This window comes from Montipora capricornis, chromosome 6, assembly GCF_036669925.1.
Source record: "Montipora capricornis isolate CH-2021 chromosome 6, ASM3666992v2, whole genome shotgun sequence".
Classification (NCBI taxonomy): Eukaryota; Metazoa; Cnidaria; class Anthozoa; order Scleractinia; family Acroporidae; genus Montipora; species Montipora capricornis.
Window position 1 is genome coordinate 20,800,643 of NC_090888.1, and position 22,500 is coordinate 20,823,142.

Genomic DNA, 22,500 nt, shown 5'->3' on the forward strand with positions numbered 1-22,500 from the left:
TGTTTTCTTTCTGCATTTTTCACTGGTTTCAATCCAGTTTGACATATCATGATAGCTGTGGTCCACACTGGCGGCTACACAGTTATTCAAGTCAAGCATCAGAGAGAAATAAACTTAAAGCTGAGTGTTCATTTTTAATTTGCCTAGAGCTGCTTTTTTCTCTGTTTTGCAATTTTTAGCATTTCTTTAGAAGCTCTGATAAGGTTACATGATGCCTGGAGGACCTATGTCTAGAACAGAAACGAAAGAAGAGCAAAAGAGAACGACAACGACAAAAAGGAATACCAATAATAGCCCATACTTAGTGGAAGGAGTTACTCCACAAATTCTATCCTTGGGCACTAAAATGTTTGTTATTTTCAAAAGTGCTTTGATCAGTTTTTTCTTTGTTCAGGAACGAAAATCATTTTTTTTATTGTCAACTGGAATTAAGTAACAATCATGTGTACTCCTTTGGACACAAAGAAAAAGTTGATTTGTTTGTTTGTTTTGTTCTATAATGCGACGAACAACTTGAGTGCTTTTTAATCCGTTTGCCCAACTGGTTTTCGATGTGCCTCGACAGTGCCAAGAAAATTTTGCCCCTATGTTATAAACACGTAATCGCAATGAGTTCTCGTAAAATTAGGGGGAAATTTCACTAACTTGTGTTTTCAGAAATTTGTTTATAGCACCTAAACGTTATTTAAGTGTTGGAGCGGATCTTGCTTGAAGTTCGTTCTTTCTCTGTTGCATTTTGCCGATTCTTGTTCCAAGCCAACCTAGTCGTATTTCAATGAAGTACATCAAAATATGAAAGATCTCGTTTTCAGAGATAAAGTGATAAAGTGCATCAGTAAAACTCTTCTTTGGCCTTGAACTGACAACGTATTTTTTTATTTTTTTATTTTTATTTTATGGCTTCTAATTTTTGCGTGATTCTTATTCGCTGGCTATTGACAGTTGACTCTGAAACTCATGCGGTTCAAGAAAAATTCATTGCCAAACTGGTAAATTCCAAAGTAAATTTCTTTCGAAAAACCGATATCGTACTTATCCCTTCGTGATTCATGCGAAATCGGTTTTTAGCGTGAAATTTACCGTGGAATTCACTTATTAGTTAGGCAATGAATTTTTCTGTAGAAGAAAGCAAAGATTAAAGCAGCAACCGGAAGCATCAAAACGCGGACAATTCGAAACCTTTTATTTCACTAACCCTACAGGCAGTAAGAATAAATAATCAGGGAGCTCCACTTTTGGGCTTGGCTAAATCTATATATTTCATAATGTACACTTCTAGCCGTCTTCAAGTGATAGAAAAGCACCTGCCGTCGGTGAAAGTGGCACGAAGTACTCTCAAGAACAAGCCATTCGAGCTACGGAGGAGTGCATCGTTGATGTCCGTGCTTGGATATGTCATAACATGCTGAAGTTTGACGACTGCAAATGTTAAAATAGTTTTGCAGATATTTGTTTTCTGCACTTCCCTAAAAGAATTCGTATAGTTGTCCTTAAGAGTTATTGGTAATCAACGCTTTTGTGGTATTGTTTTGCATATTGGTAAAAAATTGTGTCTTCAAGGTGTGAGTTCTTCCTTCGGGTCGAAAACTGTGCGAACGATATACATCACGTTTTTTCTTGTTTCTTTACCATTTATTTCTTTCGTCTTCTGTATTGTTCTCATGTATGTTTTAGGCTTGTGTTTGAGCATTCATTCCTTTATGTCTTTTGTCTCCTTTGTCGATCTTCCAATGTGGGGAGTTGGGCCCGTCTTTTACCACTTAGCTAGGTTTGCCCTCCTAGGGTGACGGTCATTTAGATGGCGTGCATGAGTTACTAATTTAAAGTCTTATTGCCGTTTAGTGCCCGTTTGCTTGAACGTTAAGAGAACGATTTTTAGGTTTTTTTTCTGGCCTCCCTTGCGCCTTCAGGAATTATTTCCAGTTTTCATATTGTAGTCTTCCGTAGATTTAATCATCGTTTCGTATGTTGTTTATAGAGTCAAGTTAATAAAGATCGATATGACGTAGTTCAACCGATCCATATCCAATGTTCTCCAGAAATTGATGTTTTAATCTGTTTGCGTTTGTGTCAGTAATAGGCCATTTCCTAGTTCATGTCTTTCTCCTCTTCAAAGCGAGTCTAAATGCAACGTTTTTGTGATGTTAATTAGTTCTACTTTACATATGAATGAAAACAATTATCATAAGAAAAACTTCGCACTTAGACTCGCTTTGAAGAGGAGGCAGACGTGAACTCGGAAATGGCCTATTCTTTCGCTAGTGCAGAAACGGAATTTCTGATCACTGGTTTACGTCAGCAACTCGCCAAAATAAATGTTAACTCTGTACAAGTTGGCAGTTCCGAGATTGTGTCATCCTCTGTTTGCAATCTCAAGGTGTGATTTGATAAGAATTTGTCAATGAATGCGCACGTTGGGCAGGTGTGTAATAAGGTCTTCTTCGGACTTAACAAGATCTGGCAAATAAGCAAATTTCTATCAGATGATGCCACCAAAAGACTGGTTCATGTATTCGCCACGTCGCACGTCAACTATAGTGTCACAGTACCAATTTAACCTTAACCTCTCGGATCAGATTTAAGATCACACTGTTGGTTTGTAAAGGGCTTAAAGACTGCCCTACATCTTACATAATTAAGCTACTACACATCAAGCCTCCGGGTCGCCACGCATTGCGCAGCGACGATCAAAACCTCCTCTTGGTCCCACGAACCAAGGGTCTGGAATAGTTTGCCACTAGTAATTCGTAATTCAGCAAACGTAGATACATTGAAATCGAGTTTCAAAACTTTTTTATTGATGCAAGCATATGAACATTTTTAACAGTTTTGAATTTTTAGATCGAGTCTATGTAAACAAGAAAGGTTATTCTACTTTTATTTAAATTATATGATATCTGTAAAGCGCATTAGAATATTGTTATAACTTATAGCGCTATATAAGTTCATTAAGTTAAGTTAGGTTAAGTTGTTTTTTTTTTCTTTTTTTTTTGTCCAAGCGGTTTCTCCCAGATAATGAAACCAGTGTTTTGGTGACAAGTTCTTTTTTTTTTACAGTGTGAAAGTTGCGTTTGCGGCAAAAGTCCGTCGTCACTTTACTCACAAATTATTTTCCTTTGTGAGATAATATAAACTTCTTCGACCAAAATCGCACCATCTAGAATAGACGTTCTAGTGTTCTAACAAGGCGTGATGTTTACCTGAAAGAAAATATCCTCGAAAACTTTGAGTTATGATTTTTAACAAGAAGAGAACCAGTTACACTGTACGCTCCTTAGAAAAGTTACAGGTTATTTTCCGAAAGTCAATTAGATCTGTTTGCACATGAGATAGAAAATCGGTTTATTATCCTGACTAGAAATGATGCCTTGTTCCTGATGTCACGTTTTGCATAGCGACGTAATAAACGTCGTACAATATTTTTGTCCTTCAGAACCATATAACTGTGGATGAGCTGAAAATTTCTGAGTCTCATTTTTCCATTTACGTATGTGCGAAATGGTGGTTGTCTCTTGGAAATAGCTTGGAAATAGCTTAAAAACTCATTGGTGGAAAAAAATATCTAGCACATTTCAGTGGCCGTTTCAATGGCTTAGCGATTAACACAGAGGAGACGCAATCGCTCAAGGTGAGTGGCACAGTCCGTTGGTAGTAACGTAAAGAACAGTACGGAAGAAGGAAAGCAGAGGGAGAGACGGTACTTTAAGAAAAAACGAAAGGCAAGGGACAGATGGAGGAGGAATTTAATCAACTTCCCTTTTTTCATTACTTTCCTTTTTTTGCCTCTTCCGCCGCCCCCCTACCCCCCCCCCCCCCCCCTCACCCCCTTTTTAAAATCCTATCCTAATAACCACCTAGGATGAAAAAGGTTTAACCTACAATACTAGTCGCATTTGTTGGAACACTCATCCCCGTTTACCCCCACCTGCAATGTTGATTTTCACAACTACTAGCGATCGCCTGAAAAATTCTAACACAACATTGAACTGGGGGTAGGGGAACGTGGTATAAGTTACAATCTTGTAACACGATGATTCTAGACCATTCGCTAAGTGTTCCAACTAAATATGTCTAGTATTGTAGATAAAAACGCATTCAACCTGAGACCGGATTTGCCCCACAATGGCTACCGTAACGCCGTCGCCAAAAATAATGCCAAGCTTTGCTCTTACCCTTTTCCTAGGCATAGGAACCAAATGCTTGAACTAAAAGTATGTGGTGCAATTTGCTTTTACGTTTAGCACGCAAAACTGTATAAGCTGAAGAGTAACTTAAAAACTATTCTTTTGTTTAATACAGATTTCCATTTTCTGTACATGCTAAGCACAGCTGGCAGCGAGAATTCGTTGGTGAGAGCTCCAAGTCAAAACACAGTGATGATCAATGACCTCATGGTCACGGTATGCTGCCACAGCAGTCGAAGTTATGGAAGACAGTGATGAAGACCTATTTTCTGTCCACCTCCCTGACTATCTAGAGACTTTCAATGAAATGTATCCAGAGCATCTATACTAAGTCTCAGGGGTATTGCTGAACCTTCTTTGCAAGTCAGTACAGAGTTTTTTTCAGGAGCACCCAACGAGAATATAGTTCAAAACGACTTATACGTAGCATTGTCAAACGTATCTTAATACTTAAACGGTAGATAGAGGCATATTTTTATCCCCAAAAATTTTATCATCTGTTCGGATTTCCTAGCTGAAAGTCTAGTGATTCGAAAATTATAGGGATTAAAACCCACCTTTTCGAAAATTTCAGCCAGAAAAAAGGCTCCCGAAAATTCTAGGTGACCTTTTTAGGGTAAAAATCCGTTAAAACTGGGCAAATTATACCATTTTTTAGACGTTCGAAAATTTTCGGACAGCCAGGCAAGCAAGAAAATTTACAACAGATGTTCCAAAAATTCTAGATCTTAAATAAATCGTCTTCCGAACAAATATTTTCCAAAACTATGTTGACGTTGGGTGCCCCTGATTTCTAGCCGACAGCTGTAAAGTTTCGGATTGAGATGCAAGCTCCCTCATCTTTAAATGCCAGATAAAGGCCCTTCGACTTGGTAACCACTTTGCCATGATATACAAACTCTTTCCCTTCGCGACGTTTTGGAAGGGTTTCTACTGGCACAATGTTTTCTACAAATTTATAGTTGATTACAGCAGGATCAGGATCAGGCAACTTGTCATCAGTGTGATACACATAAAAACCAAGACTTGTTTTGCAGTGGATGCTTGCATCAATTGGGCAATTTCTCAAAAAGTAACCCATTTTAACGTCCATCAGCTTTGCACCCCTGAGTGGAATAAAGGGAGTTCTTAGCCAGTTTCTAGGTGTTGCTGTAGTGTAAACATCACAGACAGAGTAAATCATGTTCATACTTGATGGTGGATTCCACTGCAAATAACAAGAATTGATAATTAACAGGAATATCTATATTAATAATACTTCACAAGAAGTAAGAATAACAGTTTTATATGTAGTTTTCTGGGGTTGTTTGAATATCATAACTTTGATTACTTTGTAAGGGTAGTACAAACTCATCAGTAAGCCTTACTATCACGTCTCCTGTAATTTAACTGGCTAGTAGCATGTAAAAAAGAACAAGTTAGGTAAGCTGCAACATGGCCAGTGTTTGCAGAAAATACGAGCATGAAACAAAACAGGAGCTACCTCAAAAAAAATTTGGATGTTTCTGAGAATGAAAATTAAGTTTTCAAAAATATTAACTCTGCCAGCTGTAAACAGCTAGCAAATTAAAGGAAGAGATAATGTGAGCGATTGGCTTCCAAAAGAGGTCTTTAATTAAGGAATTTTGGCTGCGTAATCCGTCTTTGTCATACTATAGAGTGAATACAATATGGTAGGTTTTCACACCTATTTCATTGTTAAAGCTGTACGTTTCTGATAGATGTAATCAACCGACACTGAATAATTTAAAATAGATGCAGTCGTAAACGCTCTGGGCTCTGTTGTTGTATAAGTATACAGTACGCTAGTTAAACAACCATTGCCGTGTTTCGGAGTTGGAGCAGCTTACTCCCATATGAAACAGACGGGGATGCTCGTCGGAAATCTTGGCCCCTAAAAAAAACACGTTAAAAAGAAAATTTGACTTCTGTTTCTCTTGGCGGAATTCTGTGTTTCTTCACGGAAGCCTAAACGACACCTTGGCAGCTTAAAATATTGGCGCTTTGCCCGGAACGCCCTAAGCGAGACCAAAATCCAAAATTTACACCCCTAAGCGAGACAACGAGCATCCCCGTCTGTTTCATATGCGAGTCCCCCGCCCTGGGGGCTTATTGACATTGTCGGACTTAATTAATTAAATAACAAGTCACTTTCAATAGTTTTAATATTAAAGTTGTGTTTTTGTAGTAGCTCAAGTCTGGCAAATACGGCATCATCAAGGAAAGGGCCACGAAACATGTGTTGACATGTTTATACAAGATCTCTCTTAAAGACGACAAGAGCCGCCGACGATCGTTCTTTGGTAGGGTTTCACAGACAAATCCGACGATTGGGTAGGGCATTTGAACACCATTTTTGCCGGAGGGGGCGGGAATTTGAACGATCCAATCTTCAAAAGTTCTAATCGGGGTTAGCCCGGAGAGGGAGAGGGGCTGTCAAAGTTTCGAGTTGATCGGCGCATTACTTCTCAAGATTTGTGCAAGATTTTAAATTGATTTATATGAAAAATGCATGTACAAAGTAATCACCGTAAATCTAGCGGATACAATTGTGTATCAGTAGGCAATTTTTATTAATACTAGTATAAGCCCAGCGACACATAATAATTATTGTTTTGGATATTGTTGTGAATATGTGGACCATAGAGCAAACAGTTCAATTAAGACTTCAGGTAAAAAATAAGTCCTCGCGAATAACTCTAAAGGTAATAATCTTCTGTTTGCCGGCACTAAACTGACTAACCATCCAAATGCATTTGGAATTGACAGAAAACAAAATGGCGTTATGGACTATGCCAAAAGAAAAATATGTTAAGTACGGTACTTCAATAAAAATGCATCAGGTTAACACAGTGAAAAATCGACGCATGACAAATGTTTTAATAGCAGTTTTACATTATTTTGGTAAGAGGTCTATCTTTCATAGCCGTTCTGGTCACTGCACAGTGCAATCTGGTCGAAAGCGAATAATAAAACATTAAAATTCAGTCATAAACAAAAGGGATCATCTCGAGGCTCTGCGGAATAAACTCATACAAATCCTTATATTTATTACCGAGAGCCTCGAGATGATGCCCTTTATTTAGGACTCAGCTTTAATTTATCGAAATTGGTCTATCATAATAAATAGTCTAGGAGGTAGAACCCTGAAAAAATCGAGAGGTAGCACACCCTCTACATATTTGGTCTGGCATCACAAAATGATAGTGCAATACCCATAGAACATTTTTAGGTACGATGTACTGATGTACTAATGGGACGTCGTTGTGCTCGGGGCTCATTTGTGACTGCTGGTAAGGCTCCTGTGATTTAAGCATATTTTTAGTATGATTAGTTTCTACATGTTCAAGTCGACATTACTCCCCTTAGGTTAAGCCTAGACAATTTTAAATTGGTTCAAGCATTACTGGTGTGAATATATTTTATTTTTATGTGTGAAACAACTTAACCAGGTTTCCATGGTAACCGTTGCTATGGTCATTTTTAATTAAGGATATCTAAGCGATAATTAGCATTAGATTCTTTAGAATAACGACCAAACTTATCACTTCTTTATCCATCATCTTAAGTTAATCAAACAAAACAATACTTTTGAATTTAAAGTTATTCAGTTTTCAAAATAACGCATCTTTCCCTTAACAATTGCTGTTTACTACAGTGATTATGCAAAACTTGTTCGTTTATTTTCTCTTTTTGCTCACAATAATCTTTCACTATCTTGACAAAATCTGAACTATGTTTTCACGGTAACCACTGCTAATAAGACATATTGTAGGTGAGATCTGAAAACAGATTTTGATACCAAAATGGCATTACCTTTGGTTTTGAAGATAGTTTTCAAATCGACGAGAGGAGTGAACAAATTGAGGACTTGAACTTTCCATTGCATAATTTACGTATAAACTCTAAAACTGCAATATGGAATGCTAAAAGTTAGCACGTTCAATGTGGTGTCGCAAGCTGTTGCTTGTGGGTGGTAAACTTTCACTTCTTTGGTGCTTTTGGCAAAACATCCAATAGCGTACGTCGGCAGCTGTTATCCCTGCCTTCTTGTTGGTTGTATAAAGGGAGCAAATAAACCTCTCACAGGCTTCAACAGTGAGCGCTGGTGGTGCTTTCAGTGCAACTAGCCATTACCAATCATCTTAAGAGAAAGTAAAAAGGAATCATAGATTCTTTCCTCTGATCAGGAAACCTGCTTTCCTAAAATTAGCAGTGATTAACTTCTGAATTCTAAAAAGAAAACATGTCCAACGGTTACCATGGAGACCTGGTTAAGGCGTTTTACACCCCAGTAATACTTGAACTAATTTAAAACTGTCTAGGGTTAACTTGAGGGGAAAAATGTCGAGTTGAACTTGTAGAAACTAACTAATCATACTATAAATATGCTTAAGTCATAGGGGCCTTACCGGCACAACGACGTCCCACCAGTACATCAGTACGTCACACCTAAAAAAAAAATGTTCTATGGATATTGCCCTATCATTTTGTGATGTCAAACCAAATATGTAGAGGGTGTGCTACGTTTCTCATTTTTTAGGCCTCTTCTGGAAATCTCCTCTTAGTCTAAAAAATGTGGTGAAACACCAGCAAAGCCGAAAAAATCAAGACTTTAAAATATTTAATGCTGAATAATATTATGTAGAGGGTAGTACGGAGTTGACTGCTGGACTCTCCTAGAAACGTGAACTTGTGGTGTAACCATTACTCCACTGCTTGTTCCTCTTTCTAAGGTTCAAACTTTCAATGCATTAAAACACTGATTTGCTTTCCATTAGAAATGAACGCGCATCTTTATGATCAATCCAATGTGATGACACTGCATCATGAATCTCTAACGATTTGGCACAAAACGATTTGTGTAAAGTAACAAAGGTCAAGGCATTTGACCAAAATGTATAATTATTAGCTGGCAATGTCATTTTAAGTGAAAGTACATTTTTAGCAGTGAGATATTCTGTAGGCTGTAAGCGGCACGATCAGCTAAAACTTAACTCCACCCCCAGGGAGGGGTTACGTTTTTTGAGACTCTTGATATTTTAAGGTTTGACCAGATTTCACGGGATGAATTTCTAGCACACCCATACCGCGACCAAGGTAAACACAAAATCTTTTTTTTTTAACCTTAAAGGAAGGTTCTATTCTTTTGCAACTTTCTCCTCTAGCTTTAAGTTTAGCATTATCATTAGCATCTGCGTCATGAATGAACCATGACATGTGCTACGTTAAACTTACCCCAGCACCCTCTGAAATTTTAGATTCTGAAATATACCACACCCACATTCCTTGAGCTGGAGGATCACTACGGAGGATTTCTGGAAAAGGCAGATACAAGCAAACGTTTCAATTAACAACTAAAACTCTACACATTCATAGTACATAACCCCTTTTTATTGAGATCAGAGGTTCGGTACTGTGAGGCAGCTGTAACCAATTCATCCATGCAGTATCATAAATGCAATAACAATGCAATAAATAAAAAAAAACACAAAAAAGCAAAAGAAAGTTTTGTGATACATTTTAAAGCTAGGGCCACAAAAATGTAGAAATAGTATTTTTGGATAAGGCAGAGTGTGAATCAAGAATTATGCAGAATTTAGAAGATACTATCAGATTTTGCTCGTACAACACTTTTCCTAGATCTTTATTGGTCTTCAATGACATACACAAGCAAATTTCAATAATATATCGTTGCCTTATTGCTCAAATTTCATTTATTGTTCAATCAAAACAGCTTTACAGCTCAAGCAAAATAGTATAAAATAAAATAAAATGAATGAAGTGTACTTTGTTGCATTCTGAACTCTTACGAAATGGCAAGATCACGGCTACAGTACTAGGACGGAATGATGTGCAATAACAGGAAAACTATCGGTCCAACATCATTGTTATGTCTATTGCAAATCTTAGCTGGAAAGATTAAAGGTGATGAATGAGGAAATTACCTATTTGGTAACGATAAATACCCATACTGCATGATCTATGGATGCAGAAAATGGCCGAAAATAATTATTCAATCGTCGTTCCATGATTACTCAGTGATGGCAAAAAAAAAATTCAATCTAGTTCTTGTTATTTCTTTATTTACCAAGCACAATAGCCGTACTTGGAGACTATTGGGCGGAGGTCTTTATAGTAAGGACCATGCAAGTACAACTAGGCCGAGGGCCAATATTCTTGCTGCACGACCCACGCATGATTGGTTAATGCTAGAAATGTTTATTGACTTTTACCACTGTTTATTGACTTCTAACAAACTACGCTGTGTTGTAACTATGAGAGGGTGATGTGAAGTGCTATCTTCTACACTCTCATAGCTAATTCTGTTGAAATATAAGTGCTGCACGGCCAACGTTTGAACGAACGTAACCCCTTGTACGCTGTGCTGTGTTGTCTTGTGTAATTAGGCACAATAAAAGGCCGGCGAGTTTTTGAGGATTTTACCTCATGGCTACTATTCCAAGAAATATAAAAGGCCGTTCGAAAATTTGCGAAGCGAATTTTTGACAATAAACAACAGTACGTGTTTTGAAAGGTTATCAAATATATAAAAACACGACTAGACCAACTATGAAAAAGCTTGCCTTGAAAGAAGAGACTTTCGCTTAATTTTTAAAACCGGTGAAGCTGTCGCAGTTCTAAAGTCACGTGGTAAAGGTTCCTATTTCCGCACAATTCTACACGACTTTCTTACCTAAGCTCCTCGCACCTTTGCGACGCCGATGACGATTGGACGTTCAACTTTGAATGAGGAGGGCAAGTTCGCTTTAGAGTTCCAAGTGATTTAGTGAGATGGAGCCAAAGGAGCGTATTGTTTTCAGCACTACGGAGATTACAACGTAAGGCGATGTAGTTGCGACAGAAGCTTCACAAGCAAGCAGTGTAGATCTCATAAAACCGGAGGAACATGACAGAAAACAGCAATAAAGGGGCACATGCGTTTCGAAAGGGCCTGATCTTAGCAACCACACTGTTCGGTGAGCCCTCAAAAAGACTATTGTAAGAATCGATCTGACTTGTTATGTTGATGCCTTGGAGAAGAATTTCCTAATTTGGAAAATGTGATACGAGAAGAATAAGACATCAGCCCAAGGCTTGCTGACCTGAGTGGCAATCATGTTTAGATTAGAATCAAACCAAACTTCGAAATCTAGGGGAACACTAAACAGAGAGATGAGGTCAGAGATGGCATCAGTTCCAATTGCTAATATTTGAGTATTTAGCAGGTATGTCATCACTGCAACTTCCCATTAAGGGAAAGGTGTCTGTGTGATCATTAATGTCATCAGCAAAAAAGGACGGATAGAACTGGGTACCATCAACGTACGCTTGAACTGACGGACATAAGGTATTAATGAATCAGAACAGAGTATCTGAAGCAAACCATCGGACCGTAACACGATGTGGAACAATAACTTGAACCAAGTAGGAAGAATTACAAGTCATTAAATCAGGATGATGATCTTAGTATGAATTGTGTAAGGGATAGCATCTTACATTCATCTAACTTAACCTCTAACTTTCCTACTAAAAAAATGAGGGGATTTAAAATTGCTTCTCTTAATATCTGTAGCCTAACTTGCCATCATGACGAATTGTGTGTTTTCATGGAAGGTAAAACAATTGACATACTTGGATTGAACGAAACGAAATTGGATAAAACAATTCCCGATAGCCAGGTAGACATTGAGGGGTACGATATACTCCGCCGCGATAGGAATAGAAATGGTGGTGGTGTAGCTTTGTACATTAGACAATCCTTGAATTACGTAAACAGACAAGACCTCTCCTCTCACGAAGACTTAGAAATTTTGACGGTTCAAATTTAAAGGCTCAAGTCCAGGCCATTCCTGCTGATAACTTGGTACAGACCTCCAGACTCGAAGGTTGAAATCTTTGACAAATTTGAAAATTACCTGCTAAAACTTGATGAAGAAGATAAGGAGAGTATGATTGTAGGTGATACTAACTGTAATCTATTACCGCAAACGCCTGACCGCAATGCTGAACACTTGAAGTTTATTACTGAAACGTACCAATACATTCAATTGATAGATCAGCCAACGAGAATCACTACTACTACTAGAACACTAATCGATCACATATTCACTAACAAACCAGATATCATAACAAATCATGGGGTCCTACACGTTGGTATTTCTGACCACAGTCTTATCTATGCTATTCATAAACATAATACGCCCAAAACTGATCCAAAGGTAATTGAATCTCGACAATTTAAAAATTGTGGTAGTAATGCCTTCATTGATGACATAAAAGAGACACTTTTCCATCTTGCTTCTGTTTTGGATGACCCAAACGAAATGTGGTTAGTTTGGAAATCTCTGTTTCTGGAAATTGCTAATAAACATGCGCCGATAAGGAAAAGAAAAGTGAAAAGTAAATCTTCACCGTGGATATCATCCGAACTGAGGCAGAAGATGAGAAAGCGTGATTTTCTAAAAAAGCAAGCAGCCAAGCAGAATTCTCATCAAATGTGGAATGATTATAAAAAGGCACGAAACGACGTAAACGCTAGCATTAGGGAAGCCAGGACTAACTTCTTTAATGAGAGCATTAAGAAGCATAGTGGTAATCCTAAAGAAACTTGGAAGGTAATAAATAGATCCCTGGGACGCAATTGTAAAGTAACAGTTATAAATGAACTTGTTTATGAGGGCAAAGATTTTACAGAAAAGCAAGATACAGCTGAGCAAATGAATAACCACTTTTGTTCCCTAGGTAGTAAACTGGCATCTGGTATTCCAGACACTGCTTTTCAACCAGAGGACTATTTAAATAGAGCTGACTCGAATTTTTATTTTCGCCCTGTAAGTGAAGGGTATATTCACAGCGTGATCAGTCACTAAACTCAAATCCTCGGCAAGTTGCGGATTGGATAATATTTCTAGCAGACTTCTAAAGCTTTTTAGTCCATACATCTCAAATTCTATATGTGATATTATAAATCAATTAATGGAGACTGGAATATTTCCTGATGATTGGAAAAAGGCAAAAGTACACCCTATTTTTAAGTCCGATGAAAGAAATATTCCAAGCAACTATAGACCGATTTCTATTCTACCTGCCATATCAAAAATTATAGAGAGGGTCATGCATACTCAGCTGTTAGAGTATTTCCAAGCAGGAAATATTTTGACAGACTCTCAATCTGGATTTAGACCAAATCATTCAACCTGTACAGCTTTTATAAGTGCAGTAAACCTTTGGCTTACCAATATGGATGCTGGTAAACTTAATGGTAGAGTCTTTATAGATTTAAAGAAAGCCTTTGACACTGTAGACCATAACATCTTACTGCATAAACTTTCTTGTTACGGTGTCACTGTCAATGCTCTTCAGTTGCTTAAATCATATTTGATTGATAGAACACAAAGATTTTACGTAAATGGACTCTTATCCACAGAACAATATGAATCATGTGGCATTCGCCAGGGTTCTATACTTGAGCCATTTTTTTGTTTATAATTCATGTAAATGATTTCCCAAAATGTCTATAACATACAACACCTGGTATGTTTGGCTTCAGAAAAACAAATTAAGTTGCAATACCTCCAAAACTAGTTATATGACTATTGGTTCTCGGCAAAATTTGACAAAAGCTAAATTCATGAATTTAAAGATGGATGATTGGCCAATTGAACATAAACCTAGTAGTAAGTTATGGGAGTTCATATTGATGAAATGCTAACCTGGGATGATCAGATCAAAAATATTCCTTCTAAAGTCCCCAATGGCTTGCCATTGTTGTATTTAGCTAGAAAATTAACTGACAATCAAGAGACTCTTAAGACAATTTACTATTCACTTGTACAACCTTATTTTGATTATTGTGATGTTGTATGGAGTGACTGCTCCAAAACACTTGCTGACAAATTACAAAAGTTACAAAATAGAGCAGCACGGATTATTGCTAGGGCTGATTACTCTATTCGATCATCAGCAGTACTAAATTTTCTAACTATGAAGAAAGAAAGAAAAGGCACTTGTTAATTAGGATGTTTAAAGTATCTCCAGAAGTATTTTCATAGAACCTCAGAAGTTCACAATTATAATTTGAGGGGTTCGAACTATGACTTCCAATTACCGCTACCTAAAAGGAATTTTCTAAAACGTTCTTTCTCTTATCGAGATGCAAATGTTTGGAACTAACTGTCAAATCAAATACGTGAGATAAGGGATCTTGCAAGCTTTAAACGTGCGATATCATAAGACACATTTTACATCGCTAGGGCACATTTTTACATGGCTTGTTGGTATTACTATATAGTAAGTTATGTTTGTCGCTAACTATTACTATTGTTTAAATTTCTTTGACATTAAATGATATTTAGCGCTAAGTTATACCTAGTTCATTAGTCGTTTTAGCATTTATATCTTGTAATTCTTGTATTTTTTTAGCATTTATACTTTGTAATTCTTACACGGCATGTCTGAAAACCAGCTTGCTGAGCCATTTACCGTGTTTTAAATAAAGTTGATTGATTGATTGAATTCCACGGTAAATTTCACGCGAAAAAGCGATATCACATGAATCACGAAGAGATGAGTGCGATATCGGTTTTTCAAGTGAAATTTACTGTGGAATTCACCAGTTAGGCAATGAACTTTCTTGAATCGCATGAGTTTTTAACGGAAACAGGCACATCCTCAGCGAGCGAATGGAAAAAGAAAATAAAAACCATTTCAGGGTCTGTTCAAGGTCAAAATAGTTTTATTAATGTACTTTATTTCACTTTATCTCTGAGAACGAGATCATTCCAATTTTGACGTATGAAACACGCCGGTTTGGCTTGGAACAAGAATCGGCAAAATACAGCAATCAAGAAAGGACAAACTTGAAACAAGATCCTCTCCAACAAATTACCTGTACGAGCTTTAAACAAACTTCTGAAAACGCAATTTTTACAGTTGCGTAGAGAAGCCTGAAAACTTTCTCACTTTTTTCTCTACGCTTCTCTACGCAACTGTAAAAATTGCGTTCATAACTGCGAAGATCATAGCTTCACTTGATTTCATATCCACAGCTTTTTTTTTTTTTTTTTTTGATTCATTTCACATACATTTCATCATTGATTCATTCCTCACGGGACCATTAGAACCCACATAGGCTTCATAGCTCAGTTGGTTAGAGCGTCGCACCGGAATCGCGAGGTCAGGGGTTCAAAACCCGTTGAAGTCCTGAATTTTTCAGGCTTCTCTACGCAACTGTAAAAAATGCGTTCATAACTGCGAAGATCATAGCTTCACTTGATTACATATCCGCAGTTCATATATGATTCATTTCATATACATTTCACCATTAATACAGTTAGTATCGTAAAAAGCAACCTTTATTTTTTTAAGAATATGCAATTAAGCCCGCAGGAGAGGGGGCTCGAGGCCCAAGAGTTTTTTGCTTTTTCTGACCTAACCGAGTGCCGACTCTTGGATTGTTAGGATTGTCAGGATTGAGCTTGTGCTAGCCTATTCAAAATAAAGTATTTGTTGTTTTCATTGTTATGTTTTCGGAAAAAAGCCTCTTATAACTCTTTGTACGGCCAGATGGGAAGAGAGGACTGAAGCCTACGAGCATTTTTATGAATTCTTCAAGTATGTCGTGTATGTTTTGGAAGTCATGGCACATAATCTACACCGCGACGACTGTCCAGCCCAGTTCTATGAATGCTGGAACACAGCCACTAAGAGGGATGCCTCTGGACTACTCCAAGCCATTACGAACTTTGAATTTTTCGTGACTTTTGTCATTGGATACCTCTATCTGTCGCACATGAGTGTTCTAACAACGAAGTTGCAACGGAAGAGCAATGGCATTTTCAAGGCTTTCACGATCGTTTCGAGTGTGCTCAAGTCGTACCAGGATATGCGCGCCGATATGGACGAGATGTATGATGATGCGTATGAGAAGGCAATGGCAGCTAAGGTGGAAGTGGCGCCAAGAGCTCCCAGAGTTGCTGGTAGGCAACGTCATCGCGCCAACGCTCCAGCTCCAACAGCAAAGGAGTATTATTGGATCAACGTGGCTGCTCCATTTCTTGACCACATCATTTTGAAGCTAGGAGAGCGCTTCGATGCCATCACCGTCCAAGCCTCAAGGCTGCTTGCTTTGGGTCCCTCTGTAATAAACGAGAATCAAACGAAGTCGAAAGAGTTACAAGGGGTGGTGGATTTGTACAGGGACGATCTTCCATCTCCACAGCTCTTCCCGGTAGAATTTCGGCGGTGGAGAATTAAGTATGCAGAGGAAAAAGAGCTCCCGGGCTCGTGTGCCACAGCCCTGAAGCAGTGCGACGAGGATGAATTTCCCAACATATTCACTCTGCTCAAAATACTATCCACTTTGCACTTAACTAGCTGCGAGTGCGAAAGGACCTTCAGCGCGATGCGAAGATTGAACACCTATATGCGATGCACGATGAGCGAGAACGGATTAGCGTCACTTGCACTTATGCATATCCATTACGACAAGCAAATAGACCTTGAAGAAGTGGTGGAGCTTTTTCCTACCATGCATCCGCGAATGTTACTGCAGCCCCTTGTTGTTATACGGACTGTTAGTGTTATACCAATAATGCACTATCTTTTTGTATAGTAGGGAATTAAGGGACTTACAATACTAGAGCGATCCAAACTGACGTTTGATTAAAAGCGCTTTTTCTTCCCTACCCCCGTCAGACAAATGGATACGGCTCCCCCTTGAAATACTCCAGCTACGGGCCTGGCAATGGCAAACGAACAGGCCAACTAAAACTAACTGTTCAAGTGGTACTAAGCACTGCATGAGCAAAAGCATTGGCAGATGCCCCAGCTTGCACAGGCCTATCATAAAAAATCTAGAAAAGGTTCCGTCCGATCTCCAGCCTGATGCGGCCATTATATCCCCAATCGGAACATCGGCTACCTCGGCAGCAGAGGTAGCAGCACTGCGTGTACTGTAAGCCTTGAACACATCAGTGTTAACACCTGCTGCTTTTAGGGCTTGCTTTAGCCATCTCGGGACGGATTCCCTTGAAGCAGGGCCATATGGCTTACAGTAACATAACAACAGTTGCTGTGATGACCTTGTCTGAGAGGTTCTTATCACGTTTTCATTTAAAAGGGTAACCACACATAATTTGTTGTCAACATGATATCTCTTTAAGACAATAGGGGAAATATGTCTATTTGTGCCCCCATGCCTTGATGACTGTTTCAATAAGGATAACACCCGAAACGCATACTGATCCTCTGAGACTCTCATTCTATCTAACGACAATGCCTGTAGTGTTTTCGGGCGTTGTGCTGTGACCAAAGCTAAGAGAGCAGTAAGTTTAACTGTTAGCTGCTTAAGAGGCAGTTCCCTGGTATTAGGATAGTTCCTCAAGTGCTCAAGAACAGATTGTGGGTTCCAAATCTCCACATATCTTGGCAATCCTGGCTTCTTGTTGAGGCGACCTGTCATAAATCTTGTAACAAGTGGGTGGTCCCCTAGTTTCATACCATCGAGTTGTATAAATGAGGACAATGAGCTCCTTGCAGTTGCTACAGCACTGCATCCAAGCGTAGACGAGAGTTTTGCGAGGAACCCCAAAATCTGGGCCAAGAATGGTTTAGTTTGATCCACATTATTCTTACGACAGTGTTGAGCCCACTGTGAGATATAAGTTGTGTATTGTTTCTTAGATACCCTCTCTTCAGGAATTAAGAATGATTTCCATTGATTCACCTTGAATCCCTTGAGCCATCAGCATTTGCCTGACAGCAGACAACCAATCAGTTCCAACTTTGGGTAGAGTGAGTGAACAAGCAGAGGGTCGTGTGGCAATGTCAATATATATGGCGTTACTGGTATTTGGACAGGAGCTTGGAGAAGCATTTTTAGCAACTTTGGATACCAGAACTGGGTGCTCCAACGGGGAACAACAACAATTGCATTGGCCTGACAAACTTGAATTTTTTGAAGAACCTTCCGGATCAGGCTGAGTAGGGGAAAGCAATAAACGAGATCATAGCTAGCTCAGTCTATTGCAAATGCATCAATGGCTGACGCGCTTGGGTCAGGCTTCCATGCCACATAGTTTCTTACTTTGTAGTTCAGCCGTGAGGCAAACATTTCAACAGCCGGTTGACCCCATTTGTCCACAAGTTCGTTGAAGGCACTGGCCTCCAAGGACCACTAGCACTCTGTATTGTCCGTGAACTCTCTACTGGCCCTGTCAGCAACAACATTTAAGCGGCCAGGTAAGTGAGAGCTTGTAAGCCAGATTTGTCTCGGCTTACACCAGAGTAGAATTTCTCTAGTTATCTGTTTGCAAGTAACTGAATGTGTACCGCCCATAGCTCGAATATAGGCAACGACTGTTTGATTGTCAGAGAGCACTTTTATATGCGTGTTGCTCAAGTGACTACAGAGTGACAGGAGGCCCAGCTTAATAGCTTTAACCTCCAAACAGTTAATATGGGAGTGGGCCTCACTTGGGCTCCACCTTCCTCCAGTTATAGTATCAGATTCATCAATAACACAACCCATGCCTAAAAGAGAGTCATTACAGTTAAGAGTGACCTGGGCGGCTAGCATGAGGATAGGTACTGGATACAAGCACAGCTTTCTTGTCCACCACTCTGTACCTAGTTTTGCCAAATACGATAGCTCCATTTTGGCATCTAGGTAGTGTCTATTGAGTTTTACGGCTGCTGTTTTTTTGTTCTCAAGTTGCCGATAATACAGTGGGTCATAGGATACCCTTGGAAAACTTGAGACCATAAGCCCTACCACTGAGGCCACTGTTTAACAATGCATAACAATCTTGCCTAAATTTATCGGCTTTGTTAGACGTCATACTGACATGCATCCTAACTGAGTTGATCAAGAACCCCAGAAATTTTACCTCCTCCCGAGGGTTCAAGATTAGAATTAGTTTAATCTCGTGAATAAAGAATCCCAATGATTGTAAGAGGAGTATGGTCTCTTTAACAGCTGAATTGAGCTCCTCTGTTGAGTCGGCCAAAATTAGAATATCATCTATGAATCCAACTAAGGAAATGCCTTTGGATTCAAGGGTACTATAAACAGGCTTCATGAGTTTAGTAAATAGTCTGGGAGCTCAAGTAATGACAGTGCTCCTCAGCAATACTTTAGCATCTGCAGTTCCCACGGCCCGCTCCCGTCTGACCTTGTAGCTCAGTCGGTAGAGCGGCGGAGATCTAGCCCGAAGGTCGTGGGTTCAATTCCCACCCTGGTCAGAGTTTTTCTCTGTCCTTGTGTGGGCCCTTTTCCATCAGTAGGGCTAGCGCTCACATGGTTCATATGGGATAGAAATCGACCACTTCACATTACACTCTATTCAGTTAACTCATATAATTTAGTCATCTCACGCAAATCTGCATCATCATTACTATTAGGAGAGTGTTTCTCCTGCTGACCTCCACTGTCAGCTGAGGTAGATGGTCGGGAGTTCATCACCTGGTTCAAAAGAGTTTTGCACTCAGAGTCGCTCGAGTCCTCGCTCATGGAGCCGATGTCAGGACAGAGCGTTTTGGCGGGAACGGAGCTCTCGCTCATTTTGCCTTTCCATTTAATGGCAGTGGCTTTCCCCTTCGTTGGTTTTCTCTTTGTTGCATTAGGGCTTTCCACCAATCTCTCCGTCAGACTGAATCGCTGAAGTCAGCGAGGAGACCTGTTCTGGCGAGATAAAAGCAGGAGCTGCCTGTTTGTTGACTGAAAATGAATGGGCAGAACGTCCGCCGCTTTAGCTGCCGAGTCATACTCGGACAAATTTCCAAGAAGTTCTTCTTCGTTCAGGTCTCCATCGGCCATTGTGGACTCCTGTGAAGCCCTATCACTCTTCGACATTCGTAGTTTCCGCTAATTTAACGTAAGCGGGAAAACTGACTTTTTTCTACAAGAACTTGTCTTTGACTCAGTGTTTCTCTCGAAGTCCAAATCACACTGAGCTCGAAGTGCATGCTTCCTATCTCACGTGATCTCTGATTGCATGCAAATGCGAGATAGAATTCTCGATTGTGCTGTGAAAAGTGCAATGTAAGCCTACGTAGTGTAATATAAGGTTCCCTGGAGATTTTAGTGACCAATGAACGCGCGTGTTTTGATGTGTGATGTCATTAGACAAACGTGCATGATGCGCTCGACTATTGATGATCTTGTGTTCGGAGGTGCGTGAAAACACATCTCATCCCATTTACCTGACCATTGTGTTGTGTACACTTGCTTTTAGTGTCCTTTAATATTTATTTTCGAACCATCGTGTTATATATTGAGTTAACGGGCTCACAACTAGACCGGCGTACCTGTTCCTATCGGCCGGTGTAGAGCAGTTTATTTGTTTTCGTTTTATAACCAACTATATCGTCTGCAATATACACAATTAAACGATCAATTTGACTTGTAATAACATAGAGGGCAAAATTACTGAATACTGATTGGTCAATGAAGAGGGCATTACTTCTTAATTTTGCTTGAGAAGAGGGCAATTGGTCGAGCGCCAAAAATTCTCGCTCCTGATTGGCTGAACGTACCTCTTCCACATTCAGTTGGTTTCTTCTATTTGCGCAAAACAACTTCGTCTTCATTGAAGTTTGTCTTTTAATTCGCGCTGCATTCGCCGAAAAGGCATAAACATTAAGAACTAGCTTTAAAAGATGATCTGGAATTTAAATTTTTGAGTGACAAGACGAAGGGCAAAAGATTTTTTTCATGAAAAGCTTAAAACTTGGATCGACTTACATGGCGCCCGGCGTAGCGGGATTGTGTGGTTGAAAAACAAAATGATTCCTTTCGTCAAGAGGGCTTTCAGTTTACCACTGACGACATCTTGCAGCTCAACAAAAAGGGTCACAGAACAATTTGCCATTGACGGGAGGAACGAGTAGCTCAAATTTGGTGGATTTCTTTGGACAAACCGTTTGCTATGTTTACGGATGCGTATTTGCAAGTGGTAACCTCTACAACACAGGTGAATAAAATAAATTGAAGCTTAACATTTGGTTTAATCGTTGTTACTGTTGTTCAGGAATGAAACTCGTATTTTCCTCTCGAGTGGATGTAAATAACAATCATCTATACTCGTTTTGGACGCAAAGAACAAGTTGACTTGCTTGTCTGTTTGTCAGTTGTTTTGCTTCCGAGCGAACGAGTGTTTTACTCCGCTTAGCTGACTGTTTTTCTAGGTGCCTCAACAGTGTTAAGAAAATTTTGCCCTCTATGTTATTAACAAGAAATCGCAATGGGTCCTCGAAAAATTAAGGATTAATATCATTTGTGTTTTCAGAAGTTCCTGAAATTGCCCTCGTCGCAGCGCGACTCGGGCAATTTCAGCAACTTCTGAAAACACGCGTGATATTAATCCTTAATTTTACTCGGCCCCATGCGATTACCTATACTAATTCATGGCTGTATCTTGCAAAATAAAAAATTCTACAAGTGAAACAACTTTCATGTGCGAGTGAGTTTGATTCCCATTACATGTTCCACACTGAAAAGGCTGAAAGCGCTTTGGCGATAATTTACATGGCACTGATTTTATTTAACTTAATTATTGTATATTCCTGTTAAAATTACGGCCGTTCAAAAATTACAGCAGTATTTTCCATATTATAGCAAAACACGTTGAGATACAAAGTGTGCAATTTTTATTATTGTGTTATTGTTAACTAGATAAGTTGAGTTGCAGTACTTTCCAATAAAAATTACAACTGCTGTTGGGTGATTTGGAACTCTGATACAAATCTGCAAACTATGTATTATATTGACTGTTTCGTTGGCACTTAGCGATACCTACAGTAGCTATTACTAGTAACATAAGGACAAAAGTTTCTTGTCACTGTCGAGGCACATCGAAAATCAGTTAGGCAAACGGAGTTTTAAAAAACACATGTGCGCTCGCATTTTAGAGAAAAACAAACAAACAAACAAACAAATCAACATTTTTTTTTTATTCCAAAAGACTACAGATGATTGTTATTTAATTCCACTAAAAAATCAAAATTCGAATTTCATTCCTGAAAAATGGAAAAAACGATTTAGCCATGTTTTTTAAAATACGCATTCACTTTAAAATAACGCATTCGTAAAAATGACAAATGGTTTAGTGTCCAAGAAAAAAAAATTGTGGAGTAACTCCTTCCACCAAGTTTGAGCTATTACTGGTGTACTGTTTTGTCGTTCTCGTTCTCTTTCTCTTTTCTTTCGCTTCTGTTCTAGTCATAGGTACGTCGTCCAGGCATCATGCAACCCGGCTTATCAGATCTTCTAAAGTTATGCCAAAACTTGCAAAGAAAAAAGCAGCTCTAAACA

General features: G+C 39.0%; 1 protein-coding gene across 2 annotated transcripts in view; it reads right to left on the minus strand.

Annotated features, from left to right (window-relative positions):
* Positions 1-4,267: 4,267 nt before the first annotated feature.
* Positions 4,268-22,500, minus strand: part of LOC138051764 (roundabout homolog 2-like) — a 28,111-nt gene continuing 9,878 nt past the window's right edge. For both annotated transcript variants that reach the window (XM_068898020.1, XM_068898019.1), the window contains 2 exons: positions 9,423-9,502; positions 4,268-5,391 (listed from right to left, as the gene is read on the minus strand). In XM_068898020.1, coding sequence (XP_068754121.1) covers positions 4,978-5,391; positions 9,423-9,502 — 494 coding nt within the window. In that variant the 3' untranslated portion in view covers positions 4,268-4,977. The remainder of the gene's footprint in view (positions 5,392-9,422; positions 9,503-22,500) is intronic.